General features: G+C 35.8%; 1 protein-coding gene across 3 annotated transcripts in view; it reads right to left on the bottom strand.

Annotated features, from left to right (window-relative positions):
- Nucleotides 1-25,055, bottom strand: part of STRBP (spermatid perinuclear RNA binding protein) — a 74,543-nt gene that overhangs the window by 20,131 nt on the left and 29,357 nt on the right. For all 3 annotated transcript variants that reach the window (XR_013975304.1, XR_013975305.1, XM_080927249.1), the window contains exons 11-15: nucleotides 12,902-12,994; nucleotides 11,892-12,091; nucleotides 5,048-5,206; nucleotides 3,423-3,557; nucleotides 2,869-3,009 (exon numbers count right to left, since the gene is read on the bottom strand). Coding sequence is in view for 1 of the 3 variants with exons in the window: in XM_080927249.1 (XP_080783375.1) it covers nucleotides 2,869-3,009; nucleotides 3,423-3,557; nucleotides 5,048-5,206; nucleotides 11,892-12,091; nucleotides 12,902-12,994 (728 nt within the window). In the remaining 2 variants the exon portion in view is untranslated. The remainder of the gene's footprint in view (nucleotides 1-2,868; nucleotides 3,010-3,422; nucleotides 3,558-5,047; nucleotides 5,207-11,891; nucleotides 12,092-12,901; nucleotides 12,995-25,055) is intronic.

A 25,055-nucleotide genomic window follows, 5' to 3' on the forward strand; every position in this document is an offset into this window, starting at 1 on the left:
GCTATGGATCGTGGTAACCACATTAGCTCTGCTTGTCTTATGACTGAGCTGGATAGTGGTACACTGGGAGAAATTCTACCTACTGGGAAAAGCCATTTGCCATGTACCAGCAATCTCACTTTAAATAAAATTATTAAGGCTAGGCAACAGAGGAAAAAAAGTAATCTGGTGATTGTCTATCACCTTAGATATAAACGATCAGCTATAATCTCAAGCCAGAGAAAACAGCTTCTCACTGTCGCTCTTTCTTCCATACCCCCACACTAGCTAATCAGCTAGAAGTAATTATAGAGGAAATAAATGATGACCAACATCTAAGAAAGATAGAATAGATCTGAGAATGATGGTGCATGTCCAGGATTTCAGAACATAGAAGACTGAGGAAGCAGGATCATAAGGTGAAGATTGGCCTGTGCTGTGGAGTGAGAACTCATCTAAAAAAGTTCAACCTACCAACTAACCAACCCAGCTACCCAAAGCAAAGCTAGATGGAAAAAAATAATAATAATGAGGAGGAGGAAAAAGAAAGGAAAAGGAGATGGAAGAAGGAGGAGGAGGAGGGAGGAGGAATGCTGCTGTGCTGAGGTCAGTCATAAGGAGGTCCCTTCTCACCAGAGGCAGCACTTGGAAAGTGCTGGCCTTACCAAGCTGGCCCTGGTCCCATCTGCCTGCTGTGAGGTAGCCTGTGAAGTGGCACAGGTATGAAGGTGATGCCACCCCTTTTGCCACCTACAACAATCAGGAGAGTTGGTCACTGTGAAAGCAAGAGGCCCTGTACCTCACCTGGGTAGCACAGCAGAGCTACCTTCCTGGTGAAGGAAGGACAGGTAAGCCAATCGAGGGGTATAAGCATTGAGAGTGTTGACTCCTTCTGCCTAAGGTGGCACTGGGTGGCCAGTGCTGGAAAGCTTGCCTTTGATAGTGTAGATGAGGGAGAGCAGCTCGGTTACCATCCAGGCCCAGATCCATGGAATTGACCCAACCCAATATCTACATCATCTATGAACTGCTGAGGCTTAGAAAAGGGCAAGTCCTGCTGTTACAAAGCTGAAGGTTCTCCATAACACAGGACAACAACAGAATGAGCAGAAGGCCCAGTGAGGATGTAATATTGATAGTGTGACAGAAGTCAGAAACCTCAAACCAGACCAATGACTCACTGCAATGAACAAGTGAAGATATGTGGACAGAGGGGTATATCATAGGACAAACTGTATAACACACTACAGCTTCCATGATGAGATGCTTTCTATATTTTGGTTTATTTTGCTTATGTTTTATATGGAGGAAGTTGCAGGGCAGAAGACAGACAAGAGAAAACAGGGAGATGAGTGGGACTGGGGTATATGATGTAAAACTCACAAAGAAATTCCAACAGCATCGGAAATAAACTAAAGAATGAGCAAACAGGGCTGCATGAAATTAAAAAGCTCCTACTACACAGCAAAAAAACAAAAAAAAACAAAAAACCCTCAACAAATTTGTAAAAAAATTCTAAAATGAAATACAAAGAAAAAAAAAGTACTCAAAAACACAGGCTAATGAACTGAATAGACAGTTGTCAAAGAAAACATAAATGGCCATAAATGTTTTAAATAATGTTCAACATACCCTCAACCATCAGAAAATAACAAAGATAACTACACTAAGGTTTCATCTCACCCAAATCTGAAAAGGTGCTGTTAAGAAAAGAGAGCTAGAAGTGTAGGTAAGTGGTAGGGTGTTGCCTAGCATGCCCAAGGTCCTCAGATTTATCCCTCCAGCACTGATCTGCCATTCTAACAGCATACATAAAACCAAAAAAATTCTAGCAAAGATACAGATTAAAAATCTTATCCATAGGGCCTGAAGAAATAGCTCAGCAGCTGGAAGCACTGGCTGTTCCCCTAGAGAATCCAGATTCATTCCCAGATTCACAACTGCCTATAACTCAGTTCTAGGGACTCCACAGTACCAGGTATACACATATGGTGCACATATATATGCATGAAGGCAAAATACCCATACACATAAAATAAATACATTTTAAAAAATATTCATTGCTGATAATAACATAAATTTGGTAGCTACTATGGAAATCAAAGTTCCGTAGTAACTAAAAACTACAATATGTAGCACTGCTATACCATTTGATAGGGATATTGCCAAAGGATTCTCAATTCTAAGTCTGTATGCTACAAAGATACTTGTACATCTGTATTTATTGCTATAGAATCTACAATAGTCAGGAAACAGAATCAGCATAGAAATCCATCAACAAACTAATGGATTAAAAGAAATGTGATAGGTGTATGGGTGTGTGTATACACATACACACATATACATACATACTGGATAGAACTAGAGATCATTATGTTATACAAAATAAGACCATTTGGAAGAAGGAAAGGTACCAACAGTGGGGAAGAGGACTGGAATAGAGGAGGTGGCAATGAGTTGTGAGAAAAACCAAGTGCAATGACAAATATGCATAAAAATATCATAATGAAACCTATTACCTTATATATCAACTAAAAATATGATAGAGGTAAGGAAGTGGCTCAGCTTACTGCTGACTTTAGTTCTCAGTATCTACTTCCAGTGGCTCACAGCTGCCTATAACCTACGAAATTCCAGCTTCAAGGGATCCCACACCCTATTCCGGACTCTGTAGACACTCACACAATATGTTATACATTCAAAAAGACAAAAAATAAATATGTAGCCCTGGTTGGTTGGAACCTGATATGCAGACTAGGGTAACTCACAGGAATCTATCTACCCACATAACTTCCCAAGTGTTGAGTTTAAAACAGTAAAACTTAAGGAGACAGTAAGATGAAATAAATAGGGTATTTGAGATTACTACAAAGGTTGCTTAATTCATACCTGAGGAATGATCTTCTTTTTCTTATTATTTGCTGCATTGGGTCCAGAAAACAGCTTTTCCAGGGCAGCTAGTGCTGCACTTGCCTTGGCCACTTTCTTGTTTGGACCTGCACCTCTAAATTTCTGTCCATCTACTTCTACCTGAAATTAAAAACAGCACTTAACAGTTATCTCTGACAACTCCCTCCATGTAGTTTTAACTTAAAAACATCATAGAGCTAGAGAGAGAGTTCAGCTGTTAAGAGCACTTGATGCTCTTGCAGAGGACCCAGGTTCAATTCTCAGCACTAACACTGTGGTTCACAACCATCTGTAACTCCACTTTCAGGGGATACAACAGGTAGACCAATGATATATACATACATGCAGGCAAAGCATAAAGTAAAATAAACAAATCTGAACAGTGAAAAGTTTTTAAAAAACACATAAGGAAAAGAACATTTTAAGTCAAATAGTGTTCTTGAAAATAATAAAAGCTAATGAAAGTCTAAAATGCTTTTTACTATCTGATATGTCTATGGGATAAAAAGGTGGGCATTTATCTAGGTACACACCTCCATTACAAAGCGCTTGTCATGGCTTCCACCTGTTTCTGAGATGAGTTCATACTTGAGACCTCTTCTTTTTTCATTGAGCTCCATCACAGGATTTTTGCCACTTGCTGTGAGGATAGGACCCTGAGTTCTTACCTAAAAAGAACATGAAAGAGAGGTTGAACATTGAATTTCCTTTTAACATAATTATTCTAAAAGGTAAACTCATTAATTCTACTTTAAAACATTTAAGGGCTAAAATGAACATCATCATAGGTGAGGAAAACTCTGTAAGGGGTAAATATTGTCACCTGAACAGTCTGCCTTTGAAGGAAGACTGCCCCATTCAAACTGAGGTCTGAGCTGTAACCATTCATCATGTTCTGATGCTGCTGGTAACTAACAAAGCAGAGACAATAACGGTGATTTGCTTGATGGATTATTTTTCATCTTTATGAATTCAAGAAATAACTCAGTTTTTCATATGGGAGGCAATGTTTCTATAAGCCTTTTGGTCCCTCTAAACAAATCTGAAAACACCTAATGAAAAAACAACAGGCTATAAACTATGGATTCTGAAGAAATAACAATAAAGGTATCCATTCCCTAGACTCATAACTGTAAAACTGTGTTACAAGCAGATGCCTGCTGTAGAAACATAAGAGAAGGAATCAACTTCTATTTTAGGCTGTTGAGGAGAAATCTCACATTGCAGTTTTTCTAAGTATGTCTGCTATGTGTATGTGTTTCCTTAGTCCCAAAACACATTTCTTCAAAAATATAACTATGAGCTCTTGCTATTATTCCAAAGCCAATTCTTTAGAAAGAATGCAGTCAACACAGTATTGTTGACAATACAAAACAATGTATTGTACATATTTAATACTTATGTTCATCCCATTCTATTATCTGGAATCACTAGTCCATAATCCAGGACTAACTCTTATTCTGAAATACATAGTGGGCAGTCAATACCCCCTGTGGGATTCACACATTAAATAGTGAACTTGAATACCTAATGTATCCCAGCTTGTCAGACACCTCAAAAAATCTTTTCCCTATACTAGATTTTTTTAAGTCCTTCGGTTAATAGTGTTAATCATGATACATATCATTATAACATTCCCATTTCCATGGCCACTATGCATTTTAAATTAAAGTATATCTATTATTGTATAAGTATGCTAACAGATTCTTTTTAGGAATTCAGTAAAAGAAGATAAAGATGTAAAGCCACATGAAAATGGTTGCCCTCATAAATATACTCAGAAATAAATCTGGCACAATTAAGGTCAAACATGCAGATGTGGCAATGCTACTATAATCCCAGCATTTGGAAGGTAGAAGCAGGAAGGTTACCAGTTCAATGTCAATCTCCATTACACAGGGAACTGGAGGAAGCCAGCCTGGACTACTAGAAGTCCAGCCTCAAAAACAAAACAAAAAAGCAGAGAGCCCCAGCTGTGACTCAGTGGTGGAGTGTGTGCCTAATGTGCACAAGATCTAAGGTTTAATAACACACAGTATCAAAAGAAATAAAACAGATGTTAGTTACATACACCTCTGTAAAAAAGCTTATTTTTCACATCTCTAAAATTTTCCATAGTGCTCACACTACTTTATTCTAAAAAAGAAAAGAAGTATACCTCTAAGGTACTGGAGGTCTCAGTTGTAGAATTTCCAGTATTATTGCTTGAGTTTGAAGATACTGTATCATTTTTGCTTTCATTATCTGATTTTTCATCGGAACTCATACATTCAATATCTGCATCAAAACCTGTTGGGTATCCCATTGCCTGTAAAACCTGTACAAATTGCGTTAAGAAATTTATTCAGTTACCGAAGATGAAAAAGGATAGCTGAAATTCAGAGATAAAAAGTTTCAGAAACTGTAACAGTTTACTAAAACACCTGTGAAGAACAAGAATGATGCTGTATCTGTAAAAGCTTGCTTCGGTTCAGTCCACACTCCAAGGAAATGGGAACACGTACTCAGAGTACCTAGCCAAAAGACTTAAGAAATGCAAGCCTGAAGTTGTTGCTGCTTCATTTCATCTGGAGATGATTGATAGAGAACATGCAGCACAGTCAAGCTCACCCAATGAAAAATAGCACCTGAAAAAAAGAAAATTAAACTAGAAAGAAAAGACTATCACTCTCCCCTGGTCTTTAATTTCTCCATCTAGAAAAAAGATGATGAATGCATCAGCTGATCTCTAAAATTTATGACAACCCTGAAGGAAAACGGGCCAAAGAGTAGAATTGGGAGGTTTTTTTTTTTTTTAATTGCTTTGTTTTGTTGTATATGGTTGATTTTCTTTTGTTTTTTTACCTTCAAATTAGTTTCCAGATGTGTTTCTATCTATTTCTCTGAAGGCTTCCTAGTTTTTTGGTTCTGGGGTTTCTCAGTTTTCTGAAACAAAACTTTCACCTGGTGCCTATTTGTGCTTGTATGCAAGCATGTGTGAGCAAAGCACATGTAAATCATTTTTGAGTTCTTTCCAGATTATACTGTTTTTATAATAAACAAGGCCAGCCTGGTCTACAGAGCTAGTTTCAAAGCTACACAGAGAAACCTCATCTCAAAAAACTAAAAACAAACAAAAAGGGAAAGTGGACACTATATCCCTCAAGAAATAACTATATTCACTAGTTTGTTTTTAAATCTCTTTCAAAGTAGGTTAATACTACTTTGTGAGTTATTTATTAAAGCCTTTCTGCTTTATTTCAGGGCCTTGCCAGGCAACATTGAGCTGTTCTCTTAGCCTATAATTAAAGCAGTATGTCCACAGATAGAGGATTAGGGTCTAAAAGATCAGCTTTTAGTTGCTGAGTATATAAGCAATGTCATATTTCTCCATTATACCGACTATACTTAGCAGGTGACTCAAAAAGCTGTTACAGTAGCCAAATTTAAAAAAACAAAAAACAAAAAACAAAAAAAAAACCAAAAAACCTTTTATCAATATAGATAAAACAGTAATACTCCAAACAAAAACCGGGTGCTTAAACTGATCTCTGTACAAAGCAAATTTGAAATTAACTCATCTGGTTCATATATGGACAACATAGGATTCTCATCATAAATTCCTTGTTTATTTGGCATTAAAGCCAAGAACTCCTTTTAGCATCTTAAGTTCTAAAAGTATTCAGTTTTACACTAAGTACACTAACATCACTTGGTTAGTGACATAAGTATTTTATAAATAAAATACCCACTCCACTGAGTCCTGTAAATAATGCTTTACCTGAGAAACTTCACCCTGGACAAGAGCTATCAGTACAAAACTGCCATTATTGAAGCCCAACATAGGTCTAAGGCCAAGTATCACCAATAATGGGGCTTGTTTGCTCTGGCATAAAGGCACTGGCATAGGGATTATTAGACCCTAGGTTCAAATCTTAGAATCAAAAAGCATAGGAAAGAATGCTTCCCACCTTAACATAAATAATTTAAATGTGTGATGCTAATTATTTAATACCACTTCTTTACTTTTTTCACTTGTTCTAAGTCATTTACTTATTAACGTAAGTTACAACAATAACACAATTCTGTATATAAAAGTGATATACTCTCTCTTGAGGAATACAGTATCCACTTTCCTTTTTTGTTTGGTTTTGGTATTTGGAGACCCTGTTTCTCTGTGTAGCCCTGACTGTCCTGGAACTAGCTCTATAGACTAGGCAGGCCTCCAACTCACAAAGATCCACCTGCCTGCCTCTGATTCCTGAGTGTTGAGATTAAAAAGTTATGCACTACCACTGCCCGATTCAGTATCCACTTTCAACACAATAGATACCTAGTAATTTTTAAAATTACAAATAAGGGCTGGAGAGAGTTTCAGCCATTAAGAGCGCTGGCTAATCTTGCAGAGGACATGAGTTAGGTTCCTAAACTGTAACTCCAGCTGAAGGACACCCAGTACTCCTTTGACGAACTTCAGATACCAGCATGCATACATACGCACACACACAGGCAAAACACTTATCCACATATAAAAATAAATCCGTAGGATAACAAAAAAAAAAGGTAGCAGTATCACTCAGAAGTGGAGCTCTTGCCTGGCATATAGGAAGACCTTGATTCAATTTAAAGGGAGAGTTAACAGATAAGGGAAAGGACTAATAAGAAATTTGAAGTCATTTTCCATCACACTTTCTTAGAGTATAATAACACTGCTACAGTAACAACTGAAGAGTTCTCAGATCTCTAGAATGAGTAAAACTCTTTCTGACTAATCTCTAGCTCAGATTCCCTGGCCTTTTTTTTTTTTATATATTAGGCTCCATCTTTGGTCCTTATTCTCAATAGCCCAATGCACCAAGATTCCTGCTAAATTTGGCTAGTTCTGTTCTTATCCAGTCATTCATAGCATCTGACCAAATCTTCTCACCTCACATATGATGTCCAATTACCCTGTCCTGACTTCAGAAAAAAATTCTGCTACTTTAGGGCTGAATAAATGGTTCAGCAGTAAAAACTCCATGCTGTACAATAGTGAGGACCTGGGTTTGGATCCCAGCACTTATGTTACAAGCACAGCATCCTACACATACCAGTAATCTCAGCTCCATGTGAGGCAGAAACAAGAGGAACTGGGTGGGACTTGCTGGCTTTCAGCATAGCCCAGAATAAGCAAACCCCAGGTTCAGGGATACATCCTGCTTCAAAAGAATAAAGCCTAAAAAGAGATAAAAGAGGGCATCTGATGCACTCTTCTGGCCCCCACATATATGTGTGTATATACTTGTACAGATACACACACACACACACACACAATTTTTAAAAGAAAACAAATTCTACTTTTGTTTAATCAGGAATCCTACTTTATTGTCCCTGATGTTTCCTCTTAGTAATTTCCCACCCATTCATTCCTCTCTGATACTTGGCAATAAATTTTGGAGTGAAATTTAGGTCCAATTATATACTAAGGAATTTTTCTTACCACCAGCCCAATGCAATACATCTTATGTAAAATCTATTTTTACCTATTTAACAATTGTTATATTTTATTTTCTTTGGCAAAATCAAACTTAGTTTAGAGTCAATCTTAAAAAAAACAGAATATTAAAGTGAGCTTAACTATCTAGAAACAAACCTATTAAACACATCAACTGAGCTTAAAACTCAAGATAATTCACAAAAAAATGGGTAACTTGGAATCAAGCTATGTATGTAATTATGGTCCATTTTCCCCATAAGAAAGCTGATTCATCTGATACAGGTTAAAACTAAGAAATAAGAAACCCTCAAAGACTGAACACTGGTAGTGAAAAGAAAATACCGCATGGTTCTACTCAAAAGAAACTACCACTCATAGCTTCTGTAGGAAGGCGGTCTGTTATCAGGTTCTCAGAGCACCTAATGGCTCTAAATACTACTCTAAAAGGTTTTTAGATTGCCTTTACTCACAGCCATTGAGAGGAAGAAGAATGCAGATCTCTTGAGTTCAAGGCCAGCCTGATCTGCAGAGTGAGCTCTAGACCAGCTAAGTCTACACAGTGAGACCCAGTCTTTAAAACAAAAGTCTTCACTCCTTGCCCCCTTTGTTATCTCTTATCCATAGCAACCACAATTCTTGTCATGAGAATAATTATGTTAGGTATACCTCTGTCAGTGGCTTTCAGGAAAAAAGAGCTGCAGAAAGAGAGGAAAGCTGTATCTGTAGTTAAGCCACACTAACATGACAGTGACAGGTTTCTACTTGGGTTGATTTTTGTTTTTGCATATTTTTTTAAAAATATTCTGAAGAGGTAAAATCCCATCACAACACTACTGAAAGGACTGAAAAATTAACAACTTTTATCAAAATATCTGTCTTCATAGATGCACAACTGTCTATTGAACTCATTAGTAAATATGTGGATAACCTTCAATGGCATTTGGCAGTTTATTGCTGATACCTAATAGGATTCCTGATACATTTTAAATGAATTATCCATTAACTCTGACTCAGTAATTCCATCTCTAGAATGGATCTTAGAGGATAATCAAACAAGATCAAAAATACATAAAGCAAAAAACTGAAACATCTAAAACAATTACTTCATGATAGCGTGATAAAAATGAAATTTTCAGCCAGTTAGTAATAATACTTTGATAGAAAAATAAATGTTTAGATGATCAAAGCAACATGAAACAACTTTATATATATTTGTATATACAACATACTGATCTTAGAGCCAATTTGCTTTGAGAATTCTTACTTCCATTTCCAAAATCCAACATAAAACACATACCAAATTATTTGCCAAATCCCAGTGAATTCTCGAGTACTGCCCTATATTCATACACAAAAAGATTAAATGGAATAAAGACTAAAAATAGCCTTGCATCAATTCAGCCCAGTTAATACAAACTACATGTTTACATCAAACACGGTAAACTTTCTTGAATTTTAGAATTGTAATAAGTAAACATAAAGCTTGGGGGGAAATGCACCTACTATACTTAATGAAAAATCATTACTATTATTTCTACCTGTTGGAATTAAGGATGTATCGTGCATTCTGTATAATGAACACACAAAACACATAAAAAGAGAAAGCCTACTTTTACAAAGGAAGATGTACAATTTAAAAATCCCCTGAAAAGTTTGTACTGAGCTTGGATTCCATAAAGTAAAAAAAAAGGATAGACTCTTGCAAGTTGTTCTCTGACAGTCACTCACACCATCACATGTGTATACCCTCCCCAAAACACACATACACACACACACACACACACACACACACACAAACTTTAAAGAAAGTAACTCTTTGCCTCATTGCTTAACACAGAAAGCAAACACTAGTGCAAGAATGAGGAAACACAGAAAGAACCACTGGCTAGTTCAGGTTTACTACTTAACTGTACATTCTACGCAAACTCCAAATAAAGACAAAAAGAGAAAAAGCATGAAAGCCATCTACTTCTAAAACACAAATCATAAAAAGAGGTTAAATCTCTCTAATCCAATGCCATTAGATTTTAATTCATGTGTGCATAAATACCCTAGAATGTGTAAGAAAGCAAACTGAAAAACGATTAAGGCTACAAAGTCCCCCCCCCCATGTTTACCAAAAATTAGGTTAAAATAGTCCATCACAGTATAATATTGTATCATTGCATTAAATAAAAGTAGTTAACACTGACTTCATTGCATTAAAAAATTTGCCACTACACCAAGACACCTGCAAACTGTGCTGAAGTTTCTATAAAAACACTATCTTACAGTAAAAGGAGACAACCCATTGAGGATCACTGGAATCCTATTTTGTGAACAGCTACCAAAGAAGAAATGCCCACCTAACCCTTACACCAGCACAATGTGACTCTCAGAAATCAACTGGCAATTTTTATATCATAGATAGGTGCAGAATTTAGCTATAAATTCATGCTTCATTCTCAGGGTACACAGTACAGCTCCTTTGCACTGGTGAGTTTTGTTTTTGTCTCATTTTGCCGTTTTGACACAAGTTTGTGTCACTTGGGAAGAAGGAATCTCAAGAAAATTCTTCCATCAAGCTTAGCCTATCTGTATGTAAGTCTGTGGGCTTTTCTTTTCTTTTCTTTTCTTTTTAATTATTAATGTGCAAGGCCTAGCCCACTGGAAGCAATGCCACTCCTTGGGTTTTATAAGAAAGCAAACTGAGAAAGCCTTAGCAGCATTCCTTCATGACTTTACTTTGGTTCTCCCCTCGAGGTTCCAGTCTTCCTTTCCCTTTATGATGGACTGTATGTAAGCTGTAAGCTGAAATAAACCTTTTATGTATCACAGCAATAGAAAACAACTAAAGCAGTTACCAAACTCTTATGCCTTGGGTTCAATTTACATTCTTATTTTAAACTCATACCCTCATTATACTTAAGCACCCAACTTGCAAACAAAGCAGAATATTTTTTTCACGTCATTATTTTTCTACATAGTTCTAATCACTACTTCACATACAATACACTTTCCATATATGTGCTAATTGTGTCTCGATCTTATTCACACTAAACTCCATGAACCTTAGCATCTAGGTAGTGCTTACTCTGCTTTGACCAAATTAAAGCAAATGTAATGTCCCTGAAAACATACTAAGTCTATTTTACACCATATAGTCTTACCTGGCAAAATTTAAATAAAAATCTGTCTTCAATGCAACTGCATGATCTATGACATTTTGGCATTACTCTATAATAAATCAAATTTGTTTATTTATTGAGATATTTCATTATTTAAAAATTGTCTACATGCATGACTGACTGTTCCAAAATCCTCAAAATTATTTCCTATAAAAAATATTCTCAAGAACAGAGCATCACCATGAATAATTATCTTTGTCTCAGAAATATGATACTGACATACTTGTTTTTTCTATTTTCTAAACTGCATACTATGTTACAACAACAAATGAGATCCATAGGTGAAAAAGGTTTGTTACTCTCCTTAAAGCTCAAGATATGGGTAAGCATTTTATAAGAATAAAGCAAAGGAAGTACTGATCAGTAAAAGAAAACTTTACCTTCACTGCCACATGAAGCTTGGCTGTTTTCTTGGATGGTCCTGAGGCTTCATACGTTGTGCCATCCACATCTACAGACATTGTGAAGACTGGGGCATGGACCGGGCCAGACTGTGACAAAAGCTTATACTGAAGCCCAGGCCTGATCTGATTTAATCTCATTAGTGCATTCATAAGGTCTATTGCTTTACTATCCAGAACTATGAAAGAAATACAAATTAAGTTTAAAAATTAAATAAGAAAGCCATTTTGCTTCAGACTATACATCTATAGAACCTATTTTTTTTAAACCAACTTTTATTTATTCTTACATGTGAGTACACTGTAACTGTCCTCAGACACACCAGAAGAGGGCATCAGATCCCATAACAGATGGTTGTGAGCCTCCATGTGGTTGCTGGAGGACCTCTGGAAGAGCAGTCAGTGCTCTTAACCGCTGAGCCATCTCTCCAGCCCCCCTGTAGAACCTATTAACCACTATAAAGTCCTCATGTGATGGTCTAGAAAGATGAATCAGCAGTTAAGAGCACTTTTTGCTCTTGCAGAAGATCTGGGTTCAATCCCCTGCATCCAAATGGAGGCTCATCACATCTGTAACTGGATTGCTAGGATACCTGAGGCCTTCTTCTGATCTCTGCATGCACCAGGCATGCACATGGTACAAATACGTACATGCAGGCAAAACATTCAGACTTAAAATAAATAAATATAACGAATGTTTTTATATTTCTCATGTGTTTACGAATGAGAAAACAAATACAAATTCAATCCATAAGTCACCTTTAAATTTCTTATGCATTAAAATAGGTTGGTAAAAAAAAAAGTCACATTAATTTCTAATTGTCAACATTGATGTCTTAAGCAATGAAATTTAGAAGCTCAAAATTCTTCAATTACCAACTTTATCGACTAAGGTCTATTCTTAAAATTTAAAGTCAATGCAATCCTTCCTTTCTTATTTTTCTGAAGCTATAAACCTTCTCCAGTTCCCACCATGAGGATTTACATACTTTTTCTCAAGTTTCGTTTCATCTTCTTGTTGGGATCTTTATCATCCCCTAATCCATCTTCAAATGGCCTCTTTAAAGCTGAAGACCCAGCACCTATAAACAATTATAATAGCTTCAATGACAGTTATTGCCATGATCTTTATTTAATGCCTTGAGTGAAAAAATATCTCAAAAATAACAATAAAGATCACACAAGTTTTTCAGTGTTCAATTAAAATGCCATATTTATAATCAAGAGTATGCAATGTTCTTTTGAAACCATTTATTAATATTTTTGTAAATACCTATTATATATTTATTCAGGTATGCCCATGTTTATGTCTATGCTATGACCTGGATGCTTCTAAACTAAAACTTAGATGCTGAATCTTAATTCCCTATGCAATGATGGTTGAGAGGGAGGTTATGTGAGAGGACAAACTTTAATAAACATTAGTGAGCTTATAAAAGATGCCTGAAAGAGACTGTGTCTTCCATAATGTGAAGAGATACTGTAGGTACCATCTGTAAGAAATGAACTATTACTGGGCAGTGATGGTGCAAACCTTTAATTTCAGCACTCAGGCAAGGACAAGCAGATCTCTATAAGTTTGAGGCAAGCCTGATCTACATAGTGAATACCAGGACAGCCAGAATTACATAGTGAAACCTTGTGTTAAAAAAACACATACCACACAGCCAAACATCAACCCTGCTAGACTTAGCCTTAAACACAGACTTCCAGCTTGCCTAACTGTGAGGAATAACTCTTTATCATTTATAAGTTACCCAGTCTTAGGTCCTTTAGTACAGAAACCAAACAGACTAGAATGGCACATATTCACATCTGTTATAAACATGAACAGAGGGGCTGGAGAGATGGCTCAGTAATTAAGAGCATTGACTGCTCTTCCAGAGGGCTTGAGTTCAATTCCCAGCAACCACATGGTGGCTCACGACCATCTGTAATGGGATCTGGTGTGTCTGAAGACAACTACAGTGTACTCGTATACATAAAATAAATAAATAAATCTTAAAAAAAACAAGTCTGTCATCTATGTATCAGATGATTAAAAGTAGTTATGATTAGAAAAATTCATCAAGAATCAATAAATGGGACTTAATGAGTTTACAAAGTTTCTGTAAGGCTAAGGACACTGTTAAGAAAACGACAACCAACAGACTGGGAAAAGATCTTTACTAATCCCACATCAGATAGAGGCCTAATATCCAATATATACAAAGAACTCAAGAAGTTAGACACCAGAGAATCAAACAATCCTATTAAAAAAGGGGGTACAGAGCTAAACAAAGAATTCTCAATTAAGGAATATCGAATGGCTGAGAAACACCTAAAGAAATGTTCAACATCCCTAGTAATCAGGGAAATGCAAATCAAAACAACTCTGAGATTCTACCTCACATCAGTCAGAATGGCTTTGATCAAAAACTCAGATGACAGCACATGCTGACAAGGATGTGGAGAAAGAGGAAAACTCCTCCACTGTTGGTGGGGTTGTAAGCTGGTACAACTACTCTGGAAATCAGTCTGGCGGTTCCACAGAAAACTGGACATAGTACTACCTGAAGATCCAGTTATTCCACTTCTGGGTATATACCCCATAGATGCTCCAACATACAATAAGGACACATGCTCCACCATGTTCATAGCAGCCTTATTTATAATAGCCAGAAGCTGGAAAGAACCCAGATGTCCTCTAGTAGATGAATGGATACAGAAATTGTGGTATATTTACACAATGGAGTACTACTCAGATATTAGAAACAATGACTTTATGAAATTCCTAGGAAAATGGATGTATGTAGAGAATATCATCCTGGGTGAGGTAACCCAGTCACAAAAGAACAAACACAATATGCAGTCACTGATAATTGGATACTAGCCTCAGAAAGCTCTGAATACCCAAGAAAACAACTCACGGACCATATGAAGCTCCAAAAAAACAAACAAAAAAAAAAAAAAAAAAAAAAAAAAAAAAAACAGAATAAAGGCCAAAAAGTGGAAGCCTCAGTCCTTCCTAGGAAAAAAAATAATAATGAAATAAGTGTATAGCACCCAAGAGCTAAGAAGATAGATTTGTGGCCATTTTTGGTAGTTAAAAATCATTATGTTTAATCTTTACATACCAAAAACTTTGACTATTTCCATGTTATGTTTTGTTTTACATATACTTTATGATCTTCATAAATAGAAACATGTCAATGCATATTATCAAACTTTTAAAAAAATCAAGTACTGTGAAAAATATATTCATATATATTTATGCTAAAATGCTTTTAATAATCTGTATATGTATGTTTTTTAAATAAAGTTGTAAAAAAAAGAAAAATTCCTTATCTTTTTTGATAACTTTTGGTTGGAAATTTACTTTATTTGATATTAGAATAGCCACTCCAGCTTGCTTCTTGGGGCTGTTTGCTTGGAAGTTTTTTTCCCAACCTTTTACTCTAAGATAGTGTCTGTCTTTGTCTCTGAGATGAGTTTCCTGTATGCAGCAAAAGGCTGGATTTTGTTTATGTATCCAGTCTGATAGCCTATGTCTCTTTATTGGGGAATTGAGACCATTTATGTTAATAGATATCAAGGAATAGTGGTTTCTGTTTCCTGCTATTATTGCTTTTGTAGGTTGAGTTGTGTCTGTGTCTCTTTCTTCTTTTGGTTTTCTTGCTTAGGAGTTTTCTTGTTTTTACTAAGATGTAGTTCCCCTCATTGTATTGGGTTTTCCACCTATAATTTGTTGTAGTGCTGGGTTTGTGGTCAGATATTGTGTAAATTTTGATTTGTCTTGAAATATCTTCCTCTCTCCATCGATGGTGATTGATAGTTTTGCTGGGTATAGCAGCTTGGGCTGGCACTTGTGCTCTCTTAGGGTCTGCATGATGTCTGTCCAGGCTCTTCTAGATTTCATAGTCTCTGTTGAGATATCGGGTGTGATTCTGACTGGTCTGCCTTTATATGTTACCTGACCTTTTTCCCTTACTGCTTTTAGTATTCTTTCTTTGCTTTGGGCACTTGGTGTTTTGACTATTATATGTCGGGAGGAATTTCTTTTCTGGTCCAACCTATTTGGAGTTCTGAAGGTTTCTTTTATGCTCGTGGTCATCTCATTCTTAAGGGTAGGGAAGTTTTCTTCTACAATTTTGTTGAAGATATTTACTGTGCCTGATATTCTTCTCCCTCATCTATTCCTATTATCCTTACGTTTTGTCTTCTCATTGTGTCCTGGATCTCCTGGACATTTTGGGTTAGGAGCTTTTTGGTTTCTGCATCTTCTCTGGCTATTTTGTCTATGTTTACAATGTTGTCTTCGGCCCCCGAGATTCTCTCTTCCATTTCTTGTAGTCTATTAGAAATGCTTGCTTCTGTGACTCCTGATTTCTTTTTTAGGTGTTCTACCTCTAGGGTTATCTCTTTTAGTGTTTTCTTTATTGTGTCAATTTCTGTTTTAAATTCCTTCTTCCATTCCTTCATCTCTTTGGTTCTGTTTTCCTCTAGTTCTTTGAGTTCTTTGAGTGTTTTTCTTGTTTCCTCTTTAAAAGCTTCTGATTCTTTATGCTTTTCCTCCCGTTCTTGTTTAAGGATCTCTATCATCGTCTTGAGGTATGATTTTAGGTCTGCGTCTTCTTTTTCTGGAGTGTTTGGCATTCCAATGTTTGCTGTGATGGGAGAGCTGGGTACTGGTGTTGCCAGGTTGTCTTGGTTTCCTTGGGATATGCTCTTTCGCTTTCCTCTTGCCATCTTGTTGTCAGTGATATGTTCTTGCCTTTCCCTTGTACCTGGTCTGTGTCCCTGGATCTCCACTGGTCCAGGTGGCGGATGGTCCGAGCCCTGTTCTGCGCCCCAAAGCCGCCGGGTGGGAACAGAGGTCCCAATGCTGGGTTCCTGGTCCCTGGGTCAGGCAGGGCAGGAGTGCGCTTTCCGTGCGCACTCGGCAAAGATCTCTCTGCCCCCTGGCTGCTCGGATCTCTCTGTATACATTTATGCAAAAATGTTTAAATTTTTCTTTCTTTTATCTTTGTTTTTTAAAATAAAGTTTAAAAAAAAAATGCTCCCCAGAAAAAAAATTAAATAAATAAACATTTAAACTCAAAAAAAAAAAAATATCCAAGCCTTGCAAAAAAAAAGAAAAAGAAAATTTCATGTATCCTTTTAATTATTTCTAAATTGCTTATATCAATTGTAAATATATTAAAACCTTATGCTTTTATAAATCTGATCAAATTATAAGTTCTTTTGCAACTGTAAGTCTTCTGCACAATTTTATGCAGTTTTCTATGAAGCTTTTCTCCCATTATCAACTTCCTACTTTACCAGAACCTTGTGCATTATTGCCTATTTGTATAACAGTTTATGTGTCCTTAACTACATTTTACAATTCAAAGGTATTTTCTATTTGTCTTCTATTTTAACATGACACTTAGGAACAACATTATAGAAAGAAACCAAAATTGACTGATACTAATACAGATGCTGGATGAAGCAACCACTTAGAAGGTGTAAGTAGGAGCTTTGCTGCCCAAGTTTCAAAGAGAAAGAGAGGAAAGATAATCAGCTTAAGAACATTAGTGAATTCTGTCTTCAATTTAAAAATAAGTTACTTCACAGAAAAAATATGTAACAGTGAAATTCTCTATCTTTTCACTATCAAGATTTATTGTCCCTTGGCATAATCACTGAGTTCAGCTGTTGTTTGAGTCAATATTTTATAATCAGTTCAATCTTGATGTTCTCCAATGAAAAGCAATGTCTGCTTAGCGTTACTGTCTCATCTGCATGCAACTGTGAGTATGTCCGTCTTCTAGAGCTTTAAAGGGGAACTATGTTTATTCAATCTTTCTCCCACTCATTATCTTTTATTAAAAGCAGCTCTTTAACTGTCTAGAAATTATAAGCTGAATGAATACACATATTTAAGTATTCCACCTATGTGAAAGAGCTCTGTGGCTTCATCTTATCAACCCTGCCATTAGAAAAGAGCTCATGATCACAGTAATAAGGAAAAACACAGGCTAGGCTTACATTTAGCAAGACATTTTATTTAACCTTCGTGGTCTAGCAATAAAAATCACTTCTGAGGCAAAATAAGTTTCATAAAATCTAAGTGCTCACCAACATAGGTCTGAAACCATCCCATTAAATCATTTATATGTAATAACTTAATCCTCATAAGCACTCAAAAGCCAATACCTCTTATCATTCTCATTATAAACGCATGAATGCATTTATTCAATATTATCTTCATCATCTACCGTGTACAGGCAATTTCAAGTATTTAACATGTAACAGAGACAAACATAATTTTGTTCACAAAGAGCTTAGGCACAGTAGTAGTTGAGACTAATTACAACATGCCATATAACAGTGATACAGGCACAAACAGTTCCAGTACCTAGGGCCCCATTTGGTTTTGTTTACGCATACACAAACATGTACACATACACTCACACACACCTTTTAATGATGTACTTGGAAGTCTAGTTTCTTCAACTGCATATACTATGCAGTACAAATCCATCTCAAAACAATGTACTTAGAAATCTCTGAATGCCTTTAATTTCCAAACTGCATTGGTCAACATGTACTCCCATCTCTAAATGATAGTTTAAATTTCACCCATAGTAGCAATTAAATAAAGACAATTTCTACCCAAGTGTATTCTCAATGTGTGCAATTGACTATGCAAATATGAAGAAAAGAACAGCAGAGTCAGCCTAAACTGGTTTGGGTGCCAAGTAAGGTAAAATTGTGTCTTCTGGTAATATTTTAGGAGAAATCACTACATCACCATTTATGCATAAGTGGATGTGTATTTGATTAAAATCTGATGCATTATTGGAAGAAAAATGCAAAGCACAAAAAAAAAAAGAAGAATGACCTAATCTACCAACCAAAATACAGTACCACCCTAAGTATACCCATTTATAACCAAATTCTTTTTCTTGAACCACGGAAAAGGAAGCCCCAAACAGTAACTGGGGTCCTTAAATATATTCACTCATATGTCAATTTTGATAGTGAGTTCTTCTGATCTGCACTACTGATTTGCTCCAAATTAAGTTATCTTGCTTCTTTTGCTAATCTATGTGAACTCTTACTTTCAATAAATAAGAGATCACGAATCTCTTAAACATTTGGCCCAGACCCTAATTCCCTGTATGGTGAATTGTAAGAATTGAAAAACGTGTTCTCAGTAAGACTGAGAAAACTCAGGACTAAGTAATGAATTTTGGCCAAATACAGAAGATGAAAAATATCCAGTTCCTGGGAAAATAGGAGCTGACGTGATGGCTTAGCAAATCAAAATATTCGCTGCTCTTCCAGAGGACCTACATTTGATTCCCAGCACCTATATGAGTGACTCAGAACCATCTGTGACTTCAGTTCCAAGGGATCTGATGCCCTTTTTGAACCTCCTCATGTATCAGGAACATATAAGATACAAAGGCATACATGCAGGCAAAAAATTTATGCACATAAAATAAAAATTAAGATTCTTTTTAATTTAGATTTTAATCGTCTTAGGCCTGAGCTGTTATTAAGCCACAAATTCATGTGACAATGAGGAAAAGGCACTGTAGATTGGAAAGCTAGTAATCAGACGGAAGTACAAATTTAGGATGAATTTTGAGACAGAAGACTAAATGAATCATTATAAATAAAGACAAAAGGCTGAGGACTGAATGCTGGGATATTAGTATTTAGAATTCAGAAAGTCAAAGAACAAATGATGAGAAACTGACACTGGGGCCAGAAGAGCCAAGAGAAAATGATCATGTGATACTCGAATTAAAAGTAGCATTTCATGTCACAAAAGCACCCAGTAATATCAAGTGATGCGAATAGAGGGCAACATAAATATCATACTCTGTTGGAGGAAGGATAAACTGGTATACTGAGAAATTTCTAGATTAGATATCTATAACATTCCAAAGACAACTCAGAAGCAGCAATTCTAAGGTGGTTAAAAAGTATTAAGTAACCTAAATATTCTTCAAAAATCAGACAAATTCATGACATATTCTTCAAAAATCATGACATACTCATAATAGATACTATAGAGCTATTACAATGACAATCTAATACCTAAAATTAATCTCAAACAATACTGGTCAAAAGATTAAAGCAACAAACAATTAAGGGGTACAGCTCAACTTCTATAAAGTTTAAGGCAAATTAAATTACTGAAGAAAGCACACGCAGATGGTACAGCTGGAAAATACTGTCCAGAAAACAGAATTGATCGTTCACATGACAAGAATATAATGGGATGGTGCCTGAAGAACAGGCAATATTCTATTTCTTAATCATGGCAGAGATTATAAAGATAACCTTCAAAAATAATTCTTTGGAGGGCTAGAGAGATGAACTCCCGGAGACCTGAGTTCAATTCTCAGCATCCACACAACAACTTAACTATTAACTCCTGATCCAGGGGATCTGATGTCTTCCTTCTGGTCTCAGCAGGCACCTGGAATGCATGTGCTGCAGAGACATAAATGCAGGCAAAACAGCCATATACATAAAATGTTTTAAAGTACTCACCTGTGTTGCAACAGGATAAGGGCTCAAAGCAAGTTCCTCAATGTGGTAAGGGAAAGGTCAAGGCAATACTTGAGAAGTGATAAGGAAGAAAACTTAATAGAACAAGCTCAAATCACAAGAAAAAGTTCAAAAAGGAGGAGCTAAGAAAAAAGAAGCTGTTGTTTTCAAAAAATGATGTTATCAAGATCTGAGAAATAAAATTCTGTTGAAGGGTAGAAATTAAAAGTGAATTTACTTTGGTTTATGAAAAATAACAGTGAATAAAACTAATGTTGTAAGAGAAGCAGTAACTGCTAAAATAATATCCATTTATAAAGAAAGAAGATACAACATACTACACAAGCAAAAAGACTGATCATCAAATAAGATGCTACAGAAAGTAGACGGAATGGTGAAATTGTGTACAAGTTACTGTACACTCTATTGCTCGAAAGAGAGAAGCAAAAAAGGTCAACCAATGAGCAGGGGGAGATAACAGAAGAGCTATGTTTAAAGAGTTTTTGAGGAACCAGATATCTCTTACAAATAATCCCCATGTGTTTTTTCTGCAATCATGTTCTGCAATGTGCTATGTGCTATGAATAGAAAATAGATTTCAACTACAGATCCAGTAAGAAGGATCAAGACCCAGAAGCTGTATTGTAGGGAGTGGTCATAATGGTAAGCCAGAGAACACAAAATGAAGACAGAAATAAGACCATGAAGAAAATTCAAGGACTAACACTGCTGAAGATGAGCCCACAGAGTCTCTAGAGTGAGGGGCTAAGGTTCAGGAAAGATAGTCTATGGCAGGAGATTGAAATATGAAGAGAAAAACATTATATGAGTGAACACTGAAATTAAAAACGATACAAATATAATCCTCTCCCTGAAACTACCCACCCCAGCCACTAAGATAGCATGTAACCACATGATGTTCAAACCCAGAATCTAAACCAGAACTCCACTGACCTTGCTAACTGACTACTACCCACCTGCTACTGAATCTCAGGACAGTGTGACCCACAAACCTAGAAATCCATTTGAGTGCACCCAGAGCCAATTCCTACCTACCTATCCACTACCCCACTCAAAATGAGTGGCACCAATACTGAAATCCAAGCATCATACAATGGGTCCACAACCTAAAAAGTTAGAATCAACAGCAAAGATCCAAACTCTTATCCAACAAAGGCAAGAAAGACCAGATATCCTTAATACCTCAAGCAGACTAACTCCAGCTGCCTAAAAAGAACAATTAAGAGAGTATACTCCCTCTAGAAATTAACACCCCATCATAATATTCCCTGTAAAAAGCAATTTTGCTAATGCACAAAACAAGGACTTTAATATGACATTATAAATACGTTCAAAAAGCTCAAAGATGATATGAATAAATACATGTCTAAATAAAATCTAAAAAGAACCAAAGAGTTGAATGAAAACAAATATGAAAATACAATTTAATATATACTCTCTGAAGAAAAGCCATACAAATAAAATTCCTTATTAAAAAAAAATTCAATGAAAAACCTTAGGAAAAAAGCTCACCAACAGACTGAATCATATGGAAGAAGAAAAAATAACATGTCTCAAAGATGAGGTAGTAGAAATGAATCACTCAGCTGGCAAAAAAAAAAAAAAAAAAAAAAAAAAAAAATCTAAGCTCAAAGAATAAATTATCTAAGAAACGTGGAATACTATAAAAAGACCAAACCTATGAATCCAAAATATAAAAGGAGAAGACACCTAGGTCAAAGACATAGAAAATATTTTCCAAACATAGTAAAAGAACACTTCCTAAACCTAAGGAAAGAAATGCTATCAAGGTACAAGAGGCATATAGAAAACCAAATAGGACTGAGGGGGTCGAGGGTAAGGGACCAAGAACACAGACTGTTCCATAACATATAATGACAAAAACACTAAATATACAGAACAAAGGAAAGATATTGAGACCAAGTCACATATAAAGGCAGGTCTATCAGAATAACGACTGGTTTTTCTTAACATAATTTACTTGATTCTATTTTATGTACATTGGTGTGAGGGTGTCAGATCCCCTGAAGGACTCATAGGCAGTTGTGAACTGCCATGTTGAGTACTGGGAATTGAACCCAGGTCCTCTGGAAGAGCAGCCAGTGCTATTCCGGAGGTCCTGAGTTCAAATCCCAGCAACCACATGGTGGCTCTGTAATGAGATCTGACACCCTCTTCTGGTGTGTCTGAAGACAGCTAACATGTACTTATATATAATAAATAAGTAATTTTTTTAAAAGATAGGAAAAGATATTCAAAGCAAATAAAACTAAGAAACAGGCTACTCTAATACCTAACAACATAAATTTCAAACCAAAACTGAACAGAAGTCATTAAAGAAAAAAATTCACCAAGAAGATATTACAATTTTAAACATTTACACAACAAACAAAAAGGCAAACAATTTTATTAAAGAAACTAAATACGAAACCTCTAGCAATGAAAGTGTGTGACTACAATACCCCACTTTCACCAATAGGTTATTCAGACACAAACTAAATAAACTCTGGAGTTAAATGACATAAGTGGACCTAACAGAAAATCCTATGCAAACACTAAAGAATTCATATTCTTCTCAGCAGTCCATGGAACTTTCCCCAAAATTGATGTTAGGACACAATATACATCTCAACAAATATAGGAAAACTGAACATCCTGCATCCTATCTTGTAACAAAGTTATGTTCAACAACACTAGAAATGGCGAAAAATAGAAAAATTCATGGAAACAAGATGACACAGGAGAAATGGGAAGGGAGAAAGGGAAGAAAGGGGAAAGAGGGAAAAGAAAAAAGGGAAAGACAGGAAATAGAATTTAAGCCAGGCAATAGTGGTGCACACCTTAAGTCCAAGCACTTGGGAGGCAGAGACAAGCAGATCTCTAAGTTTGAAGCCAGCATGGTCTACAGAGAACAGGACAACACAGAGAAACCCGGAGGTAGAGGGGGTTATTTACTGAACCAAAATAGAAATACAGCATATTAACATACCAAAGTTGTAGGCTACACTGAAGACAGTCCTAAGAGAAAATCTCATAACATTGTGCCTACAATCAAGAAATCAGAAGAGATCTCATATTTATAAGTAAATGACAACACACTTGAAAGCTTAAGAAAAACATGAACAAATACCCAGAGAGTAGAGAGGAAGAAATAATCAACACAGGGCTGAAATTAATAAAACAAGAAAGAAAAACAACATCAATAATCAGTGATATAAAGTAATATAAAGAGGTGGTTCTCGGGGGATAGAAGTGGGGGTGACAAAAACAAGATTGACAAACTTTACCCAAATTAACTAGAAGAGAAGATCCAGATTTAGAAGTGAGGGGTAGAGAGACAACTCAGAGTTTAAGGGTACTAGTTATTGTTACAAAGGACCTCAATTCATTTTCCACATGGTGACTCATAATTATTCCAATTAGAGGATTCAATGCCTTTCTCTGGGTTAACACCAGGCAAGAACATGATACACAAACATAGATGTAAAATTAACACACAAAAATAAACACTCATACACATAATGTAATTTTAATTGTAATTAGAAATGAAAAGGAAGATATAATACAGTAAGCAAATTCAGACAATCATAAGATACTATTACCAAAACCTCTCAAATTGTTTCACAAAATAGAAACCAAAAGAATATTTAAAAATCTTTTAAAAAGTCAGTATTTCCAAAATCAGGCAAGAACCCAACCAAAAAAGATGATAAGTTAATATCTCTAATAAACATACGTGTAGAAATCTTTAATATAATAGTTGCAAGGTGAATGCAGGCATATATCAAAAAGATCAACAATGAAGATCATCCTATAGATGTGGGTACAGTTCAGTATATGTAAATCAATAAACATAAGCCATCATATAAATAGACTAAAAGACAGAAAACACACGATCATCTATCTCATTAGAGGTAGAACAGGCCTTTACCAAAATCAAACATCCCTTCATGATAAAAGTCCTGAAGAAACTAGGGTTACAAGGGACATATCTCAACATAATAAAGGCAATTTTCAACTAACCTGAGAGAAATTAAAAGTACTTCCACTAAAATCAAGTATAAGACAGCTATCTCCATTTTCATTGAATATATTGCTCATAATCTTAGCGAGGGCAAGACAATTGAAAGAGATTGGGAAGATACAAATAAAGGAAGAAGTCAAAAAAGTAGCCATATGTGCAGACATTATGATTTTATGCATTAAAGACCCAGAGACGTCACCAGGAAGTTTCTACAGATCAGAAATACATTTTGCAAACTGGCAGAATACAAAATTAACACACAAATCAAGAAACTTACTATATAGAAACAAACATGCCAAAAGAGAAATAAACCAGTCACTCACATGTGCACACATGCACAAACATGAGATCTCAGAATGTCTTTAAGTATGAGAGTAAAAGACATAAAACATAAAGACATTGAAAAGGGATATAATAGACAATACTAGAAAATGGAAAACCTTCCATGCTCAGGGATTGGTGAATTAGTATTGTAATAATGACTATTCTACCAAATGTAATCTACATATTTATTATAACCTCCAACAAAATTCCAAAACAAAGCATAAAAAGTGGCTCAGCAGTGCTGA

Source organism: Micromys minutus (genome assembly GCF_963924665.1).
Source record: "Micromys minutus genome assembly, chromosome: 13".
NCBI lineage: Eukaryota > Metazoa > Chordata > Mammalia > Rodentia > Muridae > Micromys > Micromys minutus.